This window comes from Hyperolius riggenbachi, chromosome 6 (genome assembly GCF_040937935.1).
Source record: "Hyperolius riggenbachi isolate aHypRig1 chromosome 6, aHypRig1.pri, whole genome shotgun sequence".
Classification (NCBI taxonomy): domain Eukaryota; kingdom Metazoa; phylum Chordata; class Amphibia; order Anura; family Hyperoliidae; genus Hyperolius; species Hyperolius riggenbachi.
Genome location: NC_090651.1, coordinates 26,938,487 through 26,963,558, shown reverse-complemented (window position 1 = coordinate 26,963,558; position 25,072 = coordinate 26,938,487). Strand labels below are relative to the sequence as shown.

At 50.1% G+C, this 25,072-nt stretch overlaps 1 protein-coding gene across 1 annotated transcript in view; it reads right to left on the bottom strand.

Moving 5' to 3' along the window:
* Nucleotides 1–12,057: 12,057 nt before the first annotated feature.
* LOC137522034 (sodium/glucose cotransporter 4-like) overlaps nt 12,058–25,072 on the bottom strand; it is a 50,409-nt gene continuing 37,394 nt past the window's right edge. Inside the window, exons 11-14 of the mRNA XM_068242054.1 lie at nt 23,340–23,555; nt 22,188–22,299; nt 20,184–20,258; nt 12,058–12,266 (exon numbers count right to left, since the gene is read on the bottom strand). Coding sequence (XP_068098155.1) covers nt 12,058–12,266; nt 20,184–20,258; nt 22,188–22,299; nt 23,340–23,555 — 612 coding nt within the window. The remainder of the gene's footprint in view (nt 12,267–20,183; nt 20,259–22,187; nt 22,300–23,339; nt 23,556–25,072) is intronic.

Below are 25,072 nucleotides of genomic sequence, written 5' to 3'. Positions count from 1 at the left end.
TGTTCCGCTCTGATGAGCGGAACGCAGCAGCGGAAGCAATGCTTTCCGGATGGGAAAGTTCACATTGCTACGTTCCGCTCGTCAGAGCGGACGTTCCCGACCTGCACGATCCTTCGAAACGCAGCGCAGGAGCGGATGCGTGCTGCTCAATGTGAACTGAGCCTCAAAGAGGAACTGTAAACAACTATTGAACTTCATCATAATCAGTAAAGGTGGCCATACACTCGTTAGATTAGCAGCAGATAGACCATCAGATAGAATTTCTGATCTATCTGATGTGTTTAGGAACAATTTTTACTAGGAACAGATTTCCAATAGATTTCAGTATGAAATCTATTGAAAATCGATCTGATGGCATTTTTTTGATAATTTTTTGATAATTGATAAGCAATCTCAGCAGATCGACTGATTTCAATCGATCATGTCAGATCGATTGAGATCGATCAAAATCGGATGCAAATCGATTTGCAATCGATCAATCGATTTCGATCCTCCATTCCCATGAGAAATCTTCACCTTTTCTCAAATAGATCATCAGGGGGGTCTGTATGGCTGATATTGTGGTGAAACCCCTCCCACAGTGTGATGTCATGACCAAGGTCCTGACAGTTATGTGTCTCGGAACCTCATTGCATTGTGGGAAATAACAACTGTTCAACTGCCAAGCAACCAGTATCTCCCTCTGTGCATATGTATATCGATAAAAAAAAAAACTAGCGCATTGTTACGAGATGCGGTTTCAGATAATGGCAGTTGATGCTGTTTGGTTTTTTTTTCATGTCTGCCAGCAGTAAAGATGATGAAGTGCAGGCTGTTAAACAATAGGAACAAATTACATTGTGAATGCCAATCATTTCCTGATCTCTCTTCTATTGTAGAACTTCTCTCTTTGCAATGCATTGATTTATTTTTTTTCCCTTTTCGCTACAGTTCCTCTTTTAGTGACAAGACGATATACTCTGTATAGCGGTGCAGAAGATGTCAACGCTATAGAAGTACTCAATACTAATACTAATTGTTTTTCTCCCAAGATCACTGTGGTGTTAGAGGGACTGTGTCTGGAACCTTCTGTTTTATATTTATACGGACTGTGTTTTTGAAGGTACAGTGACTCACTGAAGGCTGTATTCATTTGATTTCTATTCGTAGCACCGGTGTTGCTGACTTGTGTTTATAATGGTCGATGGCACTGTCATTTTTTTTTTTTTGCATAAAGTTGGTATAACATTTGCATCAACTCAGAAAAATGTTTGTCCTGTGAAATGGAGTCTGTATTTTGGACTTCCTGATCGAATTATAGAGACTGAGTCTTCCTCGTACTCCAGGCCCCGGCCAGATCCCCCCTTACAGCTGTTTTGCTGCATTTGAAGGTCATGTAGAAACTTATGCAGATTGTGCTGAGGCTCAGAGACCGGATGTAAAGTGCAGCGGCCCGATTACTGCCATAGGGGTCAGCAATGCAATCAGCTCTGAACCCCAGAACGCCTACTAACACAGTCATATACAAGATGCAATTATTCGGCCAGACCCAGAATGCTTTGCAGCTTTCCCACCAGATATCTGTCAGTACTTCTCTCCTCTGCCAAGGTTATCACAGTCTCTCTAGATCTGACTTCACAACATCTTAAAGAAGAACTCTATCCAAAGCATCATTTTACATGGAGACAGGGTCTGGTGTCGGTACTGACTGCTTTCCCCATAATAAATCCTTCCAGGCCTCTGGGAGAGGCAGATCTAGGGGATAAATGTTCCACATAATGCAGACATTACCTGTATACACTTAAATAAAACACGATCCGAATAGAGCCCCGAGGTACTTAGTGTGCCCTTCAGCCACCCCCAAAAATTATTTGACACGAGTAGAAACCCATCACCATATAACTTTTCTGGTGATTTAAAGGATACCCGAGGTGACATGTGACATGATGAGATAGACATGGGTATGTATAGTGCCTACCACACAAATAACTATGCTGTGTTCCTTTTTTTCTGTCTCTGCCTTAAAGAGTTAAATATCAGGTATGTAAGTGGCTGACTCAGACAGGAAGTGACTAAAGTGTGACCCTCACTGATAAGACTATAAAACACTTTCCTAGCAGAAAATGGCTTCTGAGAGCAGGAAAGAGATAAAAACGATCAATAGTTCATAGATTTTAGCTCTGGTATACTTCAATGAATGTGTCATTGAGCAAAAACAATAAAACAGTTAAAATTTAAAAAGTAGATTTAAACATAAAATAAAATTGTGGAATATCATATTTAGGAGAAAGAGGATAGATAAAATCATTTATTTCATTAGTTTATTTTCACTTTGGGCATCCTTTAACGGTTCCCCCCTCTCCTTATACAGCATTCCTTGGTGTCTAGTGGCTCCCCCTCCCTTCCCTATACAGCATTCCTTGGTCCTAGTGGCTCCCCCTCCCTTCCCTATACAGCATTCCTTGGTGTCTAGTGGCTCCCCCTCCCTTCCCTATACAGCATTCCTTGGTCCTAGTGGCTCCTCCTCCCTACCCTATACAGCATTCCTTGGTGTCTAGTGGCTCCCCCTCCCTTCCCTATACAGCATTCCTTGGTGTCTAGTGGCTCTGCCTCTACCATACACAGCAAAGTCTCCAGTACCCAGCACCAGCGGGGATCGCTTGATCCTGGATACACGTGCTTGCCGGCTGCTTGAGCAACCAGATGAAAAAGTACAACCGACTCCCTCACCCAACCCAGTGCAGCATAAAATACTTACCGAGCCTCCAGCGCCATCTTTTAACCTTCCTGTAACTCCTAGCGGCTTTCCAGCATCAATGTATGGCTCCCAGCGTGTCACCTGATGGGTCAAGTGACACACTGGGGAGCCGTCATGGGACTCTACAACACTACCACCAGTTGACGCATTACCGGAGCTGGCTAGTGGGACCACGGAAGGGGCCAGGAGGATGCTGGGGGACCTCGCGGGCTATGGTGGGCTGAAGGAAGCCCTAGGTAAGTCCAGTTTTCTTTTTCTTTTTTTTTACCACTCAGGACTGTGCAATGTACGCACTATGTTGGGATGATGGACATCAAGGGTTAATTGTGTGTTGGGTGGAGCAATTGGAAGTTTGGGTGGTGTTGCCCATTTAGTGTATTTATAACTGTGTATGTGTTCAGTCGCTGTTTTACACCTGATGAAGGACTACGGTCCGTAACATGTAGAGTCCCTGTTCCGTAATACACCGCAACTATTTTGCAGCCAGTGGTGTGCCGTCCCGTTTTTTACATGGTTGGATCCAGGACCGTTTGAGCAATCCAGTCGAGACTTGGCATTGGCTCACAATCAGGTCTCATATACCTGCATTGCTGTTCTCCAGGCACCACACACTCTGTTGAATGATATATGGGTACCATTAAGGGGCCCATACACCTAACGATTTTCCCGCCGATATACAGCCATTTCGATCACAGTGATCGAAACGGTTGTGAAATCGCTGCGCACACCGCTGACAGAATGAACGATTTCGTACGAAATCGATCGTTCCCATCGATTCCCGTCGACCCATCCGTGCGGAAGATTTTTTTCGGTCGCCGGCGGGTCGAGAGTGCGCCGTTAGCGGCGTTCAAATGCCCGACGACCGACGCAATACAGCGGTAATACATTAACTGCTCCAGCCGGCGCGAGTCCCCTGGTCTTCTTCTCCACTTCGGGCTCCAGAGCTACACAGAACTTCCTGTCCCGGCAGAAGTTTAAACAGTAGAGCGCCCCGATGATTTGTCTGAGAAAAGGAAAAGATTTCTCATGGAAAAAGGGAGTATCAGCTACTGACTGGGATGAATTTCCGTCCTTGGTTACGGTTTCTCTTTAATTCATTATAAAATATACATAAATTAATGATCTGCAAAGCTTTGATTGGCTATGATTGAGAGAGGGGTTTCTAATAACACTATTCTTCCAGGTGTGAGAGTTGTGGATTGGCTTTCCTGCTCGCTGTTGCTGACTCTCTTGGGGAAAATGGCAGTAATAAATATAGCAGTCAGAGGGAAGGCCGGGCAGCACACAATCTATTATCCTTCCCTTTATGGTTTGCTTAACAGGGATTCACAGAGTGCCGAGAACTATGAGGGCTGCCATAAAACCTCTGAAAGGAAAATCATGTTGAGATGTCACTTGGGCCCGGACTGGCCTTCCTCTGTTGTCGGGGTCTGCCCTGTACTTGACACCAATACCGTGCCGGCCTTGTCTGCTAAAGTGAACTGACTCAGGGCATAAAACAAAAATAAACCTGTGGTTTATAGACAAGTGATAAAAAAAAAAAAACTTTAAAAAAAAAAAAAAAAGCTAACAATTTCAAGTTGGTTTATAGGTGGATCAGGAGTAGTGAAGTGATCTGAAGGGCAAGGAGAGCAGCTTAAAGGACAACTGTAGTGAGGGATATGAAGGCTGCCATATTAATGCCTGGCTGTCCTGCTGATCCTCTGCCTATAATACGTTTAGCTATAGACCCTGAACAAGTATGCAGCAAATCAGGCATTTCTGACATTATTGTGAGATCCAGGGATGCTCGAATGCACCCAAATTTGATTCGAGTACATTAGAATTCGGGTCCAGGTCAAATTCGGATTCGGCCGGTTCGAATGGACTCGAATTTGATTCGGGTGGATTTGAATCCGGGTCAGGGGAAAATTCGGCCGTGATCACGAATTCGTTATTTATAACCCGCCGACTTTAAGGGTTAATTGCAAAGCCCCCTTAAATGCCAGAATCACCAAATATGCAGGTTATGTTAAGAGGAAAAGTGGGAGCAAGGGGAAATTTTTTTTAAAAAAAGACCTTATACTTTTTGAGAAATCCGATTTTAAAAGTTCAAAGAAAAAAACGATACATTTAAATGCTGGTCAATGACAGATCGTGGAAAATATTTCCCAGCAGTTAATGGCAAAGTCCCTTACATCCTAGCAATACCAAATTTGCAGGATTTGTTAAAAAGATAGTGGGAAACAATATTTAAAAAAAAAAAAGTTTATTTTTGGGGAATGTTCTGAGTGTGGGAAATCTGAAAAAAATGGTTATGGTAAAATACTTTGTGTTTTTATTCATTTAACCCTTTGTGAAAATGGGTGAGGGGTACTTTGGACCCCTATACTCATTTCTCCTGAGAGGGGCTCCGCATTCTGGCTATCCCAGCCTGCATGGAGGACAAGGGGTTACAGAGGCTCAGGAGGGGGGACCCCACACCATTTTTGTTTTCAGATTTCCCACACTCAGAACATTCCCCCCCCAAAAAAAAAAAAATATATATATATATATATATATATATATATATATATATATTTTTTTTTTAAATATTGTTTCCTACTATCTTTTTAACATATCCTGCAAATTTGGTGTTGCTAGGATGTAAGGGGCCTTTGCTATTAACTGCTGGGAAATATTTCCCACGATCTGTCATTGACCGGCATTTAAATGTATCGTTTTTTTCTTTGAACTTTTAAAATCGATTTTCTCAAAAAGTATAAGGTCTTTTTGAAATGTCTTTCCCCTTGCTCCCACTTTTCTTCTTAACATAACCAGCAAATTTGGTGATTCTGGCATTTAATGGGGCTTTGCTACTAACCCTTAAAGTCGGCGGGTTTTGAGCGACAGTAGCTAAATCCGAATTTGTGATCACGGGTTTAACACCCATGATCACGGCCAAATTCAAGAGTACAATTCGTATACGATCGAATTCGAATTCATGATCGGTATCGATCTTCGAATTCGACTTCTGGATTCATAAAAAACGACCCGATCACGGGTAAATTCGAATTCACGAATTCTGAGAGCAACCCTGGTAAGATCTGACAAGATTAGCTGCATGCTTGTTTCTGGTGTGATTCATGCACTACTGCAGCCAAATAGATCAGCAGGGCTGCCAGGCAACTGGTATTGCTTAAAAGGAAATAAATATAGCAGCCTCCATATTCTTCTCACAGGACAGGGATTGTCTGAGAGGGAAACTAGATGAGGAGAGGTGTGGATAAGAAGTGAAGGTGCTATGACATAGTTCCCAACAGTCCCACTTTGGGAACCCTGTGATTCTGTCCCTCTTTCTTCTTCATGTGTTCCTCTTACAGGACTGATGTACAGATCTATGTAACAATATGTATTTACTACTGAAAAAATGTGAAAAACTACTGAAAAAAAAGAGTTTCACTTACCTGGAGCTTCTAACAGCCCCCCAAAGCTGTCCTGTCCCGCGCCGGTCCTCAACAATCTTCCGTTCCCCTGCCACGGTGCAGATTCGGCACTGCGCCTGCGTGGCCCTTGCTATGCGTATCCTTGTATGCATTCTCAGGTGCAGTAAGAGGTTCTTACTGTACCTGCGCATAAAACCTCTGAAAGAAAGATCATGTTGAGGTGTCACTAAGGTCCGGACTGGCCCTCCGCTGTTGGGGTCTGCCTTGTACTTGACACCAATACAGGGCTGGCCTTGTAGTCATTTATTACAGTTAAGGGTCCCTTTAAATTGTTATATTTATTATTTTCAAATGTTATGAGAGAAAATAAATCAGGATAGAAAGGACCAGTGGGGCTTAAATTATAAAACATCATATTTTTCCTATACAGTCTTTGTGATATGCATGACTAGTGTGGCAGGTAGGGATGGTCGCTGGATTCTGCGGAATTCTAAATTCCGCGATCCCTACCGGAATTTGGCCAATTCCGATTCCGCCGGTCGGAACGGAATTGCTATAGCTCTAAAACGGAATTCCGCGGAAATGTTTTTAATTCCGCGGAATTTTACGGAATTTAAATTTATTTCCTCACCTATCTATTTTCCTCCCTATTCCCTCCTCCCGGAGGAGGGGGGAGGGTCTCATCTTCCAGGGAATTGTAGTATTTCAAAAGCCAGCTTACATACCGTGGCTGGGAATTGAACCCAGGTCTCAGTGTGTGGTAGGTAGCTGACTTAACCACTATACCACCAACACTACATGCTGAAGCCAACCTAGCATGTACCATTATGATCAATCCAAGAGAAAAATTAGCCTGGTTAAGGATTTGTAGCATGTCAAAAGCCAACTCACATTGTCTGGGAATTGAACCCCTTCAGCATGTAGTTTTGGTGGTATAGTGGTTAAGTCAGTTACCTACCACGCACTGAGACCTGGGTTCAATTCCCAGCGCAGCCTGGGTTCAATTCCCAGCCAATGTGAGTTGGATTTTGACATGCTACAAATCCTTAAGCAAGCTAATTTTTCTCTTGGATTGATCATAATGGTACATGCTAGGCTGGCTTCAGCATGTAGTGTTGGTGGTGGTATAGTGGTTAAGTCAGTTACCTACCACACACTGAGACCTGGGTTCAATTCCCAGCCCAGCCTGGGTTCAATTCCGAGCCACAGTATGTAAGCTGGCTTTTGAAATACTATAATTTTTTGGAAGATGAGGCCCTCCGGGAGTAGGGAGGAAGGGAGGACTAAGTTAAAAGGGACTATGGGCCACCATATAGGATAAATAAGGTTACTTTAGTGATTTTTTCAATTTTTTCGACGGAATCCGGAATTCCGTGGAATTTCGTACAAATCCTGGCGGAATTTTCATAGCAACGGAATTTAACACTGACGGAATCCGTGATTTCCGGTGGAACGGAATTTGCTCTTTCCGATCATCCCTAGTGGCAGGGGCATGATTAAGGGTGTGGCAGAGGTCTGACTTAAGTGTCCCTATTTCAGGGGTAGGGAACCTATGGCTCTGGAGCCAGATATGGCTCTTTTGATGGCTACATTTGGCTCACAGACAAGTCAGTAGGAGTGGATTCAGTAAGCTACACTGCTCAAGCAGCGCAGCTTAGTGTGGCAGCGCAAGTAAAATTTTCAAAGTAGTGCACACTACTGCTATAGCATGCACTACTAACTTACTCACACTCCCCTCAAAACTAACAGCCGCTCCAATTGTCCCGCTCTGGATCATGTCAGGTCCAGTGACTTTGTAGAACAAGATCCCCGCACTTTGATTGGCCCAATAGGCTGCCAGTCACTTGACAGGCAGCCTATTGGGCCAAAGTGCGGGGATCTCGTCCTGCAAAGTGAATCAACCCTCAAGTCAGCTAGCTAATTGTACAAGCTGTTAGTCTGTATTTCTCCTATCTGGCTCTCAAGGAAATTGCTGATGTTGCTGAAACCCAAGAGAAGCTGAAGACGTGCCTGACACTTCCGCTGCCCGGCGGATCAACTGTATACACATCACCATGGCAACAGGGTCGTGAGCCCTACTGTCCCAGTTTGAAACATATTGTATGGCTCTCACGGAATTGCATTTTAAAATATGTGCGTTTATGGCTCTCTCTCAGCCAAAAAGGTTTCTGATCCCTGCTCTATTTCTGATCTCAAAAAAGTTGGGAGGTGTGGCTATGGTTGGCATAGAGCCACATGGCCCATGGGATTGCTGAAGACTAGGCATTAATGTGTGTGTGTTATGAGGCTGTGTTACTGCCAGGGCCGGCACTCCCATTGAGGCAAGGCGGGCAATTGCCCCAGATCTCTACTGCCCCCCTTCCCTAGCTTTAAGGATGTTCTCCCCGCGGACCCTTTGCGGTGTTGTGAGCAATATCAGCTCACCTGTCCCAGCACTGTTACGTCCAGGCTTCCGTCCTCTTCTACCCACGCTGGCTGCCTCTTCTCAGTAACCAGGCGCGTTATTGTTGAACAACATGCACCGGGTAACTAAAAAGAGACAGCCAGAGTGGATGGATGAAGATGGGAGCACGGAAGGACCAGCGCCGAGACAGGTTAGACTTTAACCCAGGACTGAACGGCATCTCAATCAGTAGCTGGTACCCTCTTTCCCATGAGAAATCTTTACCCTTTCTCGGATAGATAAGCAAGGACGTCTGTATGGCTGATATTGCGGTATATATACAGCCTTTTAGCCTATCACATTGCTAGAGGGTATGTTAAAGGACACCCGAAGCGAAAATAAACTAATGAAATAAACTATTGTATCTATCTTCCTTCTCCTAAAAATAACTTTTTAAAAATATTCCAGTTTTATTTTATGTTTAAATCTACTTTTTAAGTTTTAACTGTTTTATTGTTTTTGCTCAAATGACACATTCATTGTTGTTTGCCAGAGCTAAAATCTATAAACTGTTGACCCTTTTTATCTCTTTCCTGCTCTCAGAAGCCATTTTCTGCTAGGAAAGTGTTTTATTGTTGGAATTTCTTATCAGTGAGGGTCACACTGTAGTCACTTCCTGTCTGAGTCAGCCACTTACATACCTGATATTTAACTCTTTCAGGCAGAGAAACAAAAAAAGGGAACACAGCATAGTTATTTGTGTGCTTGGCACTGTACATACCCATGTCTATCTCATCATGTCACATGTCACCTCGGGTATCCTTTAATAAATAATGGCAGTGGGTGCCGCCTTTTTATTTTCTGCCAGTAGTAAAGATGCTGACCAGCCGGCTCAGGGTGGATCAAACAACATGGCCTAATTAAAGGACACCTGTAGTGAGAGGAATAAGAGGCTGCCATATTTATTTCCTAATACCAGTTGCCTGGCTGTCTGGATGAACCTCTGCCTCTAATACATTTAGTCATAGACTCTGAACAAGCATGCAGCAGATCAGGCATTTGACATTATTGTCAGATCTTGCTTTTTTTCTGGTGCGATTCAGACAGTACTGCAGACAAATAGATCAGGAGGACTGCCAGGCAACTGGTATTTGTTTAGAAGGAAATAAATATGGCAGCCTCCATATACCTCAAACTACACTTGCCCTTTAAATGGCAAATATCAATCATGTTTTGATCTACTGTATCTTCTATTTTTAGCTTCTTACTTTGCAATGTATTGATTTGCTTTCCCTTTACTACTACAGCATATTTTGATAAAGTTCCTCTTTAAAATATATCTTATTGTCATAGCAAGTTTATTTTAACTTTGTGGGATTCTTAACCCCCTCCCCCCATCTAGCTGCTCTTATTTATGCAGGGGAAGTTGTGAAGATGGCATCTGTGACTTCTCTAAAACTTGTTGAAGAGCAGTGTCTGCTGATAAAAGCAGAGAGCAATCAAAAGGTAATGTGTGCAATAAAATAACTACATCCGTCCTCATGTGCCTAAAATAGGTCCTTCCATCCACATAAAAGCCTCAAATCTTTCAAATGTAAAAAAGGAAGAGTAAATTAATTTTTTTTATTAATGAGCCACATTGTTAGCAGGCATTTTTAATGTGATATTGAGATGCCCCTTTGGGTGCTTGGTTCACTTTAAAGGATACCCGAAGCAACACATGAGATAGACATGTGTATGTACAGTGCCTAGCACACTATAACTATCCTGTGCTCCTTTTTTTCTTTCTCTACCTGAAGGAGTTAAATATCAGGTATGAAAGTGGCTGACTCAGTCCTGGCTCAGACAGGAAGTGACTACAGTGTGACCCTCACTGATAAGAAATTCCGCTTTTTATCTCTTTCTAGCTCTCAGAAGCCATTTTCTGTTAGGAAAGTGTTTATAGTTGGAATTTCTTATCAGTGAGGGTCACACTGTAGTCACTTCCTGTCTCCTGAGTCAGGACTGAGTCAGCCACTTACTTACCTGATATTTAACTCTTTCAGGCAGAGAAAGAAAAAAGGAACACAGCATAGTTATTAGTGTGCTAGGCACTATACATACCCATGTCTATCTTATCATGTCACTTTGGGTATCCTTTAACACATAGGCAATAGCATGAGGAAGACTCTGTGTGCTGTGTACAGTATCCTCATCTGACCTCAGTTATAACTGGAGGTAACGTAGGGAAGGATCAGATAACACCTTTTCATAAAACCATATAACTGCAGCATATCTCAGAGTGAGTGATCTGGCTTATGGGACCTTTAATATATTCAGCAGATTATATCACTGTCAGATAAAGCAGCAATGCACGTGGCTGAGGAAGTGGCATCGTGTTTGATTGAGGTCGATCAAAGTTTCACTTTATTGATGCAATCATAAAAACACGAGCAACAAGAAACGATAATGTTTTCTGTTACAAAACCAACTCCACAAAAAAATAAAGTTCTGGTTAGTGTAGAAAGGGGTTACCTTGTTTGGAATTGTCCGTGCTTAATCACTTCAGGACCATAGGCTAACACCCCCTAGTGACCAGGCTATTTTTTACAATTCAGGGCTCTGCTGCTTTAAGAGCTTGCTGCAGCACCGTACAACTCAGCACACATATGACTCCCCCCCCCCCCCCCGCTTTTTTCTTCTGCCCACCAACAGAGATTTCTTCTCTTTTGGTGGGCTCTGATCACTGCTGGGATGTTTAATTTTTTTTTGTTTATTTATTTGTTTTTTTAATTTTGATAAATGTTTATTTTTTATTATTTTTCCCCCCTCCCTCCCCCCATCAGCCAATCCCTGCGATCAGCGTTCATAGGCATCAGCCTAGGAGAGCCAATCGCTCTCTGAGCCTCCCCAGGGGACAGCCGAGTGACACAGCTGTCCCCAGTAAAGCGCTGCCGTAGATCGCAGTGCTGTACAATGTAAATAGACGACGGTTTCGCCGTCTAACAGTCTGCTATCGGCGATCGGCGCTGATACACACTCAAGAGGGGATGTGCGCGCTTGGGGCGGTCACGATCCCCAGCAAAACACACCCCCAGCAGTTCATGCCAGTTGGCGTTGCGCGGTCCTGGGGCTGCTACCTTGCGACCGCCAATGGGGTGGTTGAGCAGGGTTTAGATCAAAGCAGGGGGTGCTCATGCTTATTTTGATAGTAGTGTCCTGTCGGTTATTGCTGCACTCTGGCTCAAACTGACAATGTTTCAGTCAGAAACACGGTCTCCGGTGTGCTCTTCCAGACAGGAAGGCAGTGTGCGCTCTTTCTTTTTCTGCTTACAATTATGGACACTGGAAGCTCACGAGGGCTACATAAAATGACAAGGAGGGCCACATTCGACCCATGGGCCTTGGCCTTGGGCTCTAGAAGATATCTTGTAATTGGTCGCTATGGGTAACTGCCATCTGCCTTGCAGAACAAGGGCTCTGTGAGATGATTACGAGTATTCCAGAGTTCAGACATGATAAATTATGACTATGGGTTTCAGTCCAGTACTATACTAAGCAAAATATCCCCATAGAAAAACATTGATGGCAAGGAGGATTATGGCATTGACATTGCAAATGTTTCTCCAGAGTGGCTCCTCTTCTATGCTAGTCAGTTTCTTCTGTAACTTCTGCTGTTCCTCTTCGGACAACTTGACTTCAGGCTGCATGGATATTCCACAGAACCAAAACAATACCGTCTTCCACCAGGGGTATGAAGGTGCTACAATCAGAAAGTGAAACTCATCAATCCAAGCCCAGGACAGAGCACCTCTCTCTAGGCCCGGGACAATGCGCATCTCCCTAGGCCCAGGACAGAGCACCTCTCCCTAGGCCCAGGACAGAGCACACCTGCCTAGGTCCAGGACAGAGCGCCTCTCTCTAGGCCCAGGACAGAGCGCCTCTCTCTAGGCCCAGGACAGATCGCCTCTCTTTAGGCCCAGGACAGATCGCCTCTCTCTAGGCCCAGGACAGATCGCCTCTCTCTAGGCCCAGGACAGATCGCCTCTCTCTAGGCCCAGGACAGATCGCCTCTCTCTAGGCCCAGGACAGATCGCCTCTCTCTAGGCCCAGGACAGAGCGCCTCTCTCTAGGCCCAGGACAGAGCGCCTCTCTCTAGGCCCAGGACAGAGCGCCTCTCTCTAGGCCCAGGACAGAGCGCCTCTCTCTAGGCCCAGGACAGAGCGCCTCTCTCTAGGCCCAGGACAGAGCGCCTCTCTCTAGGCCCAGGACAGAGCGCCTCTCTCTAGGCCCAGGACAGAGCGCCTCTCTCTAGGCCCAGGACAGAGCGCCTCTCTCTAGGCCCAGGACAGAGCGCCTCTCTCTAGGCCCAGGACAGAGCGCCTCTCTCTAGGCCCAGGACAGAGCGCCTCTCTCTAGGCCCAGGACAGAGCGCCTCTCTCTAGGCCCAGGACAGAGCGCCTCTCTCTAGGCCCAGGACAGAGCGCCTCTCTCTAGGCCCAGGACAGAGCGCCTCTCTCTAGGCCCAGGACAGAGCGCCTCTCTCTAGGCCCAGGACAGAGCGCCTCTCTCTAGGCCCAGGACAGAGCGCCTCTCTCTAGGCCCAGGACAGAGCGCCTCTCTCTAGGCCCAGGACAGAGCGCCTCTCTCTAGGCCCAGGACAGGGCGCCTCTCTCTAGGCCCAGGACAGGGCGCCTCTCTCTAGGCCCAGGACAGGGCGCCTCTCTCTAGGCCCAGGACAGGGCGCCTCTCTCTAGGCCCAGGACAGGGCGCCTCTCTCTAGGCCCAGGACAGAGCGCCTCTCTCTAGGCCCAGGACAGAGCGTCTCTCTCTAGGCCCAGGACAGAGCGCCTCTCTCTAGGCCCAGGACAGAGCGCCTCTCTCTAGGCCCAGGACAGAGCGCCTCTCTCTAGGCCCAGGACAGAGCGCCTCTCTCTAGGCCCAGGACAGAGCGCCTCTCTCTAGGCCCAGGACAGAGCGCCTCTCTCTAGGCCCAGGACAGAGCGCCTCTCTCTAGGCCCAGGACAGAGCGCCTCTCTCTAGGCCCAGGACAGAGCGCCTCTCTCTAGGCCCAGGACAGAGCGCCTCTCTCTAGGCCCAGGACAGAGCGCCTCTCTCTAGGCCCAGGACAGAGCGCCTCTCTCTAGGCCCAGGACAGAGCGCCTCTCTCTAGGCCCAGGACAGAGCGCCTCTCTCTTGGCCCAGGACAGAGCGCCTCTCTCTAGGCCCAGGACAGAGCGCCTCTCTCTAGGCCCAGGACAGAGCGCCTCTCTCTAGGCCCAGGACAGAGCGCCTCTCTCTAGGCCCAGGACAGAGCGCCTCTCTCTAGGCCCAGGACAGAGCGCCTCTCTCTAGGCCCAGGACAGAGCGCCTCTCTCTAGGCCCAGGACAGAGCGCCTCTCTCTAGGCCCAGGACAGAGCGCCTCTCTCTAGGCCCAGGACAGAGCGCCTCTCTCTAGGCCCAGGACAGAGCGCCTCTCTCTAGGCCCAGGACAGAGCGCCTCTCTCTAGGCCCAGGACAGAGCGCCTCTCTCTAGGCCCAGGACAGAGCGCCTCTCTCTAGGCCCAGGACAGAGCGCCTCTCTCTAGGCCCAGAACAGAGCCCAGAACAGAGCGCCTTTCTCTAGGCCCAGAACAAAGTGCTTCTCCCTAGGCCCAGGACAGAACACCTCCCCCTAGGCCCAGGACAGAGCACCTCTCCCTAGGCTTGGGACAGCGAGCATCTCCCTAGGCCCAGGACAGGGCTCCTCTCCCTAGGCCTGGGACAGAACACCTCTCTCTAGGCCCGGGACAATGCGCATCTCCCTAGGCCCGGGACAATGCGCATCTCCCTAGGCCCAGGACAGAGCACCTCTCCCTAGGCCCAGGACAGAGCACACCTACCTAGGTCCAGGACAGATCACCTCTCTCTAGGCCCAGGACAGAGCACCTCTCTCTAGGCCCAGGACAGAGCGCCTCTCTCTAGGCCCAGGACAGAGCGCCTCTCTCTAGGCCCAGGACAGAGCGCCTTTCTCTAGGCCCAGAACAAAGTGCTTCTCCCTAGGCCCGGGACAGAGCACCTCCCCCTAGGCCCAGGACAGAGCACCTCCCCCTAGGCTTGGGACAGCGAGCATCTCCCTAGGCCCAGAACAGGGTGCCTCTCCCTAGGCCCAGGACAGAGCACCTCTCCCTAGGCCCGAGACAGCGAGCATCTCTCTAGGCCCAGGACAGAGCGCCTCTCTCTAGGCCCAGGACAGAGCGCCTCTCTCTAGGCCCAGGACAGAGCGCCTCTCTCTAGGCCCAGGACAGAGCGCCTCTCTCTAGGCCCAGGACAGAGCGCCTCTCTCTAGGCCCAGGACAGAGCGCCTCTCTCTAGGCCCAGGACAGAGCGCCTCTCTCTAGGCCCAGGACAGAGCGCCTCTCTCTAGGCCCAGGACAGAGCGCCTCTCTCTAGGCCCAGGACAGAGCGCCTCTCTCTAGGCCCAGGACAGAGCGCCTCTCTCTTGGCCCAGGACAGAGCGCCTCTCTCTTGGCCCAGGACAGAGCGCCTCTCTCTAGGCCCAGGACAGAGCGCCTCTCTCTAGGCCCAGGACAGAGCGCCTCTCTCTAGGCCCAGGACAGAGCGCCTCTCTCTAGGCCCAGGACAGAGCGCCTCTCTCTAGGCCCAGGACAGAGCGCATCTCTCTAGGCCCAGGACAGAGCACCTCTCTCTAGGCCCAGGACAGAGCGCCTCTCTCTAGGCCCAGGACAGAGCGCCTCTCTCTAGGCCCAGGACAGAGCGCCTCTCTCTAGGCCCAGAACAGAGCGCCTCTCTCTAGGCCCAGGACAGAGCGCCTCTCTCTAGGCCCAGGACAGAGCGCCTCTCTCTAGGCCCAGGACAGAGCGCCTTTCTCTAGGCCCAGAACAGAGCGCCTTTCTCTAGGCCCAGAACAAAGTGCTTCTCCCTAGGCCCAGGACAGAACACCTCCCCCTAGGCCCAGGACAGAGCACCTCTCCCTAGGCTTGGGACAGCGAGCATCTCCCTAGGCCCAGGACAGGGCTCCTCTCCCTAGGCCTGGGACAGTGCACCTCTCCCTAGGCCCGGGACAATGCGCATCTCCCTAGGTCCGGGACAATGCGCATCTCCCTAGGCCCAGGACAGAGCACCTCTCCCTAGGCCCAGGACAGAGCACTCCTACCTAGGTCCAGGACAGATCACCTCTCTCTAGGCCCAAGACAGAGCACCTCTCTCTAGGCCCAGGACAGAGCACCTCTCTCTAGGCCCAGGACAGAGCACCTCTCTCTAGGCCCAGGACAGAGCGCCTCTCTCTAGGCCCAGGACAGAGCGCCTTTCTCTAGGCCCAGAACAAAGTGCTTCTCCCTAGGCCCGGGACAGAGCACCTCCCCCTAGGCCCAGGACAGAGCACCTCCCCCTAGGCTTGGGACAGCGAGCATCTCCCTAGGCCCAGAACAGGGTGCCTCTCCCTAGGCCCAGAACAGAGCACCTCTCCCTAGGCCCGAGACAGCGAGCATCTCTCTAGGACCAGGACAGAGCGCCTCTCCCTAGGCCCGGGACTGAGCGCCTCTCCCTAGGCCGGGGACAGAGCACATCTCCCTAGGCCCGGGACAGAGCACATCTCCCTAGGCCGGGGACACAGCACATCTCCCTAGGCCGGGGACAGAGCACATCTCCCTAGGCCCAGGACAGAGCACATCTCCCTAGGCCCAGGACAGAGCGCCTCTCCCTAGGCCCAGGACAGAGCGCCTCTCCCTAGGCCCGGGGCAGAGCACCTCTCTCTAGGCCCAGGACAGATCGCCTCTCTCTAGGCCCAGGACAGAGCGCCTCTCTCTAGGCCCAGGACAGATCGCCTCTCTCTAGGCCCAGGACAGAGCACCTCTCTCTAGGACCAGGACAGAGCGCCTCTCTCTAGGCCCAGGACAGAGCGCCTCTCTCTAGGCCCAGGACAGAGCGCCTCTCTCTAGGCCCAGGACAGAGCGCCTCTCTCTAGGCCCAGGACAGAGCGCCTCTCTCTAGGCCCAGGACAGAGCGCCTCTCTCTAGGCCCAGAACAGAGCGCCTCTCTCTAGGCCCAGGACAGGGCACCTCTCTCTAGGCCCAGGACAGGGCACCTCTCTCTAGGCCCAGGACAGGGCACCTCTCTCTAGGCCCAGGACAGGGCACCTCTCTCTAGGCCCAGGACAGGGCACCTCTCTCTAGGCCCAGGACAGAGCGCCTCTCTCTAGGCCCAGGACAGAGCGCCTCTCTCTAGGCCCAGGACAGAGCGCCTTTCTCTAGGCCCAGGACAGAGCGCATCTCTCTAGGCCCAGGACAGAGCACCTCTCTCTAGGCCCAGGACAGGGCACCTCTCTCTAGGCCCAGGACAGAGCGCCTCTCTCTAGGCCCAGGACAGAGCGCCTCTCTCTAGGCCCAGGACAGAGCGCCTCTCTCTAGGCCCAGGACAGAGCGCCTTTCTCTAGGCCCAGGACAGAGCGCATCTCTCTAGGCCCAGGACAGAGCACCTCTCTCTAGGCCCAGGACAGAGCGCCTCTCTCTAGGCCCAGGACAGATCGCCTCTCTCTAGGCCCAGGACAGAGCACCTCTCTCTAGGACCAGGACAGAGCGCCTCTCTCTAGGCCCAGGACAGAGCGCCTCTCTCTAGGCCCAGGACAGAGCGCCTCTCTCTAGGCCCAGGACAGAGCGCCTCTCTCTAGGCCCAGGACAGAGCGCCTCTCTCTAGGCCCAGGACAGAGCGCCTCTCTCTAGGCCCAGAACAGAGCGCCTCTCTCTAGGCCCAGGACAGGGCACCTCTCTCTAGGCCCAGGACAGGGCACCTCTCTCTAGGCCCAGGACAGGGCACCTCTCTCTAGGCCCAGGACAGGGCACCTCTCTCTAGGCCCAGGACAGGGCACCTCTCTCTAGGCCCAGGACAGGGCACCTCTCTCTAGGCCCAGGACAGGGCACCTCTCTCTAGGCCCAGGACAGGGCACCTCTCTCTAGGCCCAGGACAGGGCACCTCTCTCTAGGCCCAGGACAGGGCACCTCTCTCTAGGCCCAGGACAGAGCACCTCTCTCTAGGCCCAGGACAGGGCACCTCTCTCTAGGCCCAGGACAGGGCACCTCTCTCTAGGCCCAGGACAGAGCACCTCTCTCTAGGCCCAGGACAGAGCGCCTCTCTCTAGGCCCAGGACAGAGCGCCTTTCTCTAGGCCCAGGACAGAGCGCATCTCTCTAGGCCCAGGACAGAGCTCCTCTCTCTAAGCCCAGGACAGAGCGCCTCTCTCTAGGCCCAGGACAGAGCGCCTCTCTCTAGGCCCAGAACAGAGCGCCTCTCTCTAGGCCCAGAACAGAGCGCCTCTCTCTAGGCCCAGGACAGAGCGCCTCTCTCTAGGCCCAGGACAGAGCGCCTCTCTCTAGGCCCAGGACAGAGCGCCTTTCTCTAGGCCCAGAACAGAGCGCCTTTCTCTAGGCCCAGAACAAAGTGCTTCTCCCTAGGCCCAGGACAGAACACCTCCCCCTAGGCCCAGGACAGAGCACCTCTCCCTAGGCTTGGGACAGCGAGCATCTCCCTAGGCCCAGGACAGGGCTCCTCTCCCTAGGCCTGGGACAGAACACCTCTCTCTAGGCCGGGGACAGTGCACCTCTCCCTAGGCCCGGGACAATGCGCATCTCCCTAGGTCCGGGACAATGCGCATCTCCCTAGGCCCAGGACAGAGCACCTCTCCCTAGGCCCAGGACAGAGCACACCTACCTAGGTCCAGGACAGATCACCTCTCTCTAGGCCCAAGACAGAGCACCTCTCTCTAGGCCCAGGACAGAGCACCTCTCTCTAGGCCCAGGACAGAGCACCTCTCTCTAGGCCCAGGACAGAGCGCCTCTCTCTAGGCCCAGGACAGAGCGCCTTTCTCTAGGCCCAGAACAAAGTGCTTCTCCCTAGGCCCGGGACAGAGCACCTCCCCCTAGGCCCAGGACAGAGCACCTCCCCCTAGGCTTGGGACAGCGAGCATCTCCCTAGGCCCAGAACAGGGTGCCTCTCCCTAGGCCCAGGACAGAGCACCTCTCCCTAGGCCCGAGACAGCGAGCATCTCTCTAGGACCAGGACAGAGCGCCTCTCCCTAGGCCCGGGACTGAGCGCCTCTCCCTAGGCCGGGGACAGAGCACATCTCCCTAGGCCCGGGACAGAGCACATCTCCCTAGGCCGGGGACAGAGCACATCTCCCTAGGCCGGGGACAGAGCACATCTCCCTAGGCCCAGGACAGAGCACATCTCCCTAGGCCCAGGACAGAGCGCCTCTCCCTAGGCCCAGGACAGAGCGCCTCTCCCTAGGCCCGGGGCAGAGCACCTCTCTCTAGGCCCAGGACAGATCGCCTCTCTCTAGGCCCAGGACAGAGCACCTCTCTCTAGGACCAGGACAGAGCGCCTCTCTCTAGGCCCAGGACAGAGCGCCTCTCTCTAGGCCCAGGACAGAGCGCCTCTCTCTAGGCCCAGGACAGAGCGCCTCTCTCTAGGCCCAGGACAGAGCGCCTCTCTCTAGGCCCAGGACAGAGCGCCTCTCTCTAGGCCCAGAACAGAGCGCCTCTCTCTAGGCCCAGGACAGGGCACCTCTCTCTAGGCCCAGGACAGGGCACCTCTCTCTAGGCCCAGGACAGGGCACCTCTCTCTAGGCCCAGGACAGGGCACCTCTCTCTAGGCCCAGGACAGGGCACCTCTCTCTAGGCCCAGGACAGGGCACCTCTCTCTAGGCCCAGGACAGGGCACCTCTCTCTAGGCCCAGGACAGGGCACCTCTCTCTAGGCCCAGGACAGGGCACCTCTCTCTAGGCCCAGGACAGGGCACCTCTCTCTAGGCCCAGGACAGAGCACCTCTCTCTAGGCCCAGGACAGGGCACCTCTCTCTAGGCCCAGGACAGGGCACCTCTCTCTAGGCCCAGGACAGAGCACCTCTCTCTAGGCCCAGGACAGATCGCCTCTCTTTAGGCCCAGGACAGGGCACCTCTCTCTAGACCCAGGACAGAGCGCATCTCCCTAGGCCCGGGACAGAGCACAACTCCAGAGGCTTCCCCCTTCTCCCTCCACCTCGGCATTCCAGAGCTGTGTTCTCACAAAGCTCCCCGTGCTGCGCCTGCGCAGCAGTACAGACACGCTTGGGCTTTGTTGGAAAAAGCCAAGCCGGATCGGGTATGCGCTACTGCTTATGCATCAACAAGGGCTTCTCAACTGTTCTGCAGAGGACAGAGCTGGGCCGGGCCGATGGAGGAGAATGGGGTAGTACTATTGAGGTGAGTACACATTTGGGGCATTCTTTTCCCTACAGGTACACTTTCAATTGTGTGGCCAAAAACTGTATTTTAAGTACAATTCCAATTTTTTTTTCACATTTGGTTTTGAATAGTGTGGAAAAGAGTTGGACTTCTGTTTTTATTGCTGTTCTTGCCTCCATTGCAAAGACTTTCCTTTGGACCACGATGGAAGATTTTGTTTTGTTTTTCTCCCATTCCACAAAAATAGTGTTTTATTTATTGCTGTCTCCGCCTCTCTTGGAGCAATTTCTCAACTTCCTGTCTGCACAGGAAGAAAGTGAAATTCTCACAGATGGGAATTGGATGGCAATAAAAATTCAAAAGCACTTGTTACCTTTCACCACATGGTCCAGAACTCAGGCAAGTGATCCAGGAACTGGCACTAATTACAGTTAATAGGCATTAATAGTTCTGGTCTTTACTTACGGTCGCTCATGACTTTCTCCTCCATGATGGACGAGCTGTCATTCGACTGTTCATCTTGTGGTTTAAATCCACCATCTGGGAAAAAAGAAATGGAACTTTTGGATTTGGTTTGGTTTTGGCAATATTTGGTTACTCCACTTTACTACATTACTCTGTATACATTTGTATGACTGTATGTACCATCAATAGAAGGAGGGTTAGCGTGGGAAGAGGAATAGGTTAGGTGATAGTAATATATTTTACTAATATTTTACTATCGGAATTGGCCACTAACCATTAGTACGATTTTGGTAACTTTTCCGATAGTCTACTAGCATCTTTCCACCGGGGGTCCAAATTACTATGGGCCCTCTTTGAATGTACGCATTCAGAGGCGTAAAAACAGGGGGCAGTCCCTGAGACTGCATGGGGGACCAGAGCTATAAAGAGAACCCGAGGTGGTTTGAAGAATGTTATCTGCATACAGAGGCTGGATCTGCCTATACAGCCCAGCCTGTGTTGCTATCCCAAACCCCACTAAGGTCCCCCTGCACTCTGCAATACCTCATAAATCACAGCCTTGCTGTCAACACACAGCGTGTTGCAGCAGGCTGTGTTTTTCTCTATAGTGTCAGTCTGCTGCTCTCCCCACCTCCTGCAGAACTCCGGTCCCCGCCTGCTTCCCTTCCCTCCCCGCTAAATAGAGGGAAGGGAGGGGGGCAGGGATCGGAGCTCTGCAGGAGGCAGGGGAGCAGCCGAGACTGACACTACAGATGTAAACACAGCCCGCACAGCGCGCGACTGTGATTTATGTCTGATTGCAGAGTGCAGGGGGACATTAGGGGGGTTTGGAATAGCAACAGAGGCTGGGCTGTATAGGCAGATCCAGCCTCTGTATGTAGATAACATTCTTCAAACACACCTCGGGTTCTCTATAAGGGGGCCCCAACTACTACTTCACTCCCTCCAATAAAGGAGTCCACCTTCAGATCAGGTGTTTTTGTGGCTACACTTGTTATATGTGTGAAGAATATGATGTTTTTTGACCCTTGTAAGATGGATCCCAAGCCTATGAAGCAGTTAAAGTGAACCTCCATACTAAAAATCTACTGAGCAGCACTGAAAAGGTTTGGGTTTTCTTTAACAGATTCACAGCAACAGAACTTTGTTTTTCTTACCCAAGCCTTATTTTTAGCTGCACAGAAGCTAAGCTCCGCCCTATCAAAGAAATCTGCCTGGGCATTTTTCCCCTGATGCTGTGCAAAGCATGATGGGCTTTCTGATTTTGTTGTTCTTGTTCTGCTGTTTTGGCGCAAATTTGGTGGTTTTTTTTATATTTAATTTGAGATTCGAAGCCTAGCGCGCAGCTGGGAGGGGTGATCAGGACACAGGAGAGTTGGCATCAGCCTATGAGAGCCGATGGCTCTCTATGCCTCTCCAGGGGACAGCCGAGTGACACGGCTGTTCCCAGCACAGCACTGCCATAGATCGCAGCCTTGTACAATGTAAATAGATGGTGGTTGGTTGGTGTCTAACAGTCTCCTAGCGGCGATCACTGCTGGTAGACTGATGACGCATCAGCACGTGCGATCCCCTGCAAAACCCCGCAATTTTTATGCTAAATGATTGCAGCTGTATACAGTTTGCATACGATTTGCATCAACTTGGATTTATTACCATCACATTGACCTTCTCACCCCTGAGGATGTTATAACCAGGGCAGGATTTTTGAAAAGACCACAAACGCCCAGGCCTTGGGCGGCTGCAGCCAAATGAGGCACCTGAAAATGAAAGAGGGGTTGCTACATGTGAAAGAGAAGGCTGAAAATGGGGAGCAACACATGAAAAGGGAAGCTGATGCCCAAGAGAGCTGTGCATGAAAGAGGGGCTGCAGTACATGGAAGAGGGGCAGCTGCTGCACTTGGAAGGGGAGCCCCAAGAGTCTCCACCTATGGGCACAAAAAAGGATAAATCCGGTCTTAATTATAACTCAAGGAAGGAAGGAAGGAAGCTGCGGGAGATTACCTGGCTGTTTCTCGACTGGGAGGGCAATGGAATTGTCTGGAGGCTCTTCAAGTTCTTTCAGATGGGAACTAGGCTCAGCATCGTGACGTGTCCACCAAGTTAAGCGACCAAGCTAAGTAAATGAAAGAAATCTGAATGCATTATAAAAACTGCTACAGCAAGATAAGATAAAAACAGTGATTTGCAGGGCTGGATTTACCATAAGGCACTGTAGACACGTGCTTACAGGCGCCTGGTGATGGAAAGGCAGCTCACTCCCCTCCCCGAGCGCCTCCCTCCCTCCTCACCCAACTCCCGGCATTCCACTGACCAGATCTCCCTTTAGTCGGGGCACTTCTAGCTACTTAATACTGAGGTGCCTCTAGCTATCTAATACTTGGGGGCACCTCTAGCTACTTAATATTGAGGGTACATCTCAGTGGCGTAACTAGAAATCACTGCCCCCCCCTGCAAAACTTTGGATGGGGCACTCTCCCACTGCACACTGAATAGGGACTGTCAACAAATCTTTGTCTACAAAACTTTGTAGGATTCGTTATCAGTTGCTGAGCAGATGCAGTCATTAGAACAATTGTGCAGAGAGCAGAAAGTTTTTTCTCTCCTTGCCCTTAGTTGTCAGTCTCTCAGGACAGGCCCCCATGTGGCTTCTGGGCCCCCCTGCGGCTGCATCCCTTGCAGGGTCTATTGTTACGCCCCTGGTACCTCTGGCTACCTAATACTAAGGGGCACCTGTAGCTACCTATGATGGGCAAGGGAAGAAATGAAGAGGTGACAGCTGGGCCAGCCTGCACACTTGCGGTGTGGTCCATGGGGGTTTGTAGACTGCACCCTTTAACAATCCATAGCAATTCTCATAACAATGGCATGCTTTGCTGTTAACTGCTAAAGTTGGCACAAAATTACGCAAAATTATACGCAATTGTGACATTACGGTTTGTGATTATGGTTATAAACAAAGTTCATTACCATTTTTTTTCAAAAAATTAGCATCATAATTGCGAATTATGATGTGAAATGACAATTATGTGACATTCGTCCTCATCACTCCTTGAAAATAACTTGCAGCTGAATTCAGTTTTCAATGTAATGAAGGACCCTTTATACACATGTTGCCTCATTTATGGCGCTAGTTGAAGCCCACGAAACACTCACCTCCTCATCAGTCATGGACGGAGTACACAGACTGATCACAATGCAAATAATACAGGTCAGTCCAAAGAGAAGGATTGCAAAATACAGGTAGTGGACATTCTTCAGCACAGATGGACGGGTGTCCTCCTGCCCACAGCTTGGTGCTTGATATACAAAGTCCATGACCATTCGGATAAAACCCACCACTAGGCCAATGACCAGGCCCCAGAAGGCTCCCTAAAGGTATGAAAGAATATCAACCATTGACATAATTGAGGACTTCTTAGGGTAAATCATTATTTATTCTGAGAAGCTTAGATATGTGCCAAGATTTTATAGAGCCACAACTCTCAAACTTAAAGTGATAATAAACTTACAATATGAGTAATTGTTTGTGAAGAACTAACTTTTCTGGACTTCCATATTCTTATTCAAGGCGTTTCAAGTCATTTTGGTGCTCCATACAAGACATCACTTTGTTAGTCCCGGTTCACATCAGCGTTTTGAGCCAAAAGGATCCGGTGAGCGGATCCGGTCTCCGCTTCACTGGATCCGGATGGCTCAGTCCGTAGCCCGGTTCACATAGTGAAAACGGATTTGATCAATAATTGATCAGATCTGTTTTCACTCAGCAAATACATACCTAATTTTAGTAGTAGCCGGCGGTAGAGGCTTCCTCCTCTTCCGCTGTGACTACACAGTGCGTCATGTGATGACGCGAAAGAAGACGGAAGCCTCTACCGCCGGCTACTACTGAAAATTAAGTATGTATAAACCCTCCCTCACCCACCCGCCCGGCTGCTGCACCCTCCCCTCACCCTCCCGTAGTTAGATTTTCGTCGGTACATGCCCCAATCCCCCGTGGAACGGTCCATTTCTTCACTAGTGTGAAGAAATGTTCCGTTTCCCATTGCCCCCAATGCTGCAGTATTTTTGTCCGGATCCGGCTGGCCAGAACGGTCTGGAAAATTAGGGCCTGCAGCATTTTTTAGATCCGTGGACCGGAACGTACGGAACGTATCCGTACCAACGGACGCATGTGAATGGATAAATAGGTTTACATAGGATCCATTCACATCCGTTTCTTTTGTACAGTATACGTTCCGGTTCCGATTAGAGATGGCCCAAATGGTTCGCCGGCGAACGGTTCCCGGCGAACTTCCGTGGATCGCGGAGAACCGGAAACCTTTCCGGAAGTTCAGTTCGCCCCCATAGTGCATCATGATACTCAACTTTGACCCTCTACATCAGAGTCAGCAGGCACATTGTAGCCAATTAGGCTACACTCCCTCCTGGAGCCCCACCCCCCTTATAAAAGGCAGGCAACGTCAGGCTTTTCACTCACTCGTGTGCCTGCAGTAGTTAGTGAAGGGATAGCTGCTGCAGACTCTCAGTCTCTCATAGGGAAAGCTTAGTTAGGCTCTTGTAGGCTTGTTAGCTTGCTCCTGGCTGATTCTTATTGCTTAAAAAGCACCCCTCAACAGCTCTTTTGAGAGCTAATCTTGTTCTTGTGATCTATTTTTTTTCTGTGTGTCCCACTGACACTTGTGTTGCATATACAGCCTTGCTAATTCCTACTGTGTGTGCCACTGCTACCTGTGTGTGTGACAGGTGCACATTGTAATACAGTCAGAACCGAAAATCGGAGGTTCGGCCATCTCTAGTTCCGATACGCAAAAAAAAGCTAATGTGAAACGGGCCTTACCCCCCATATGTTACTAGTACATAGATTATATTTCTATGACATAATCAGC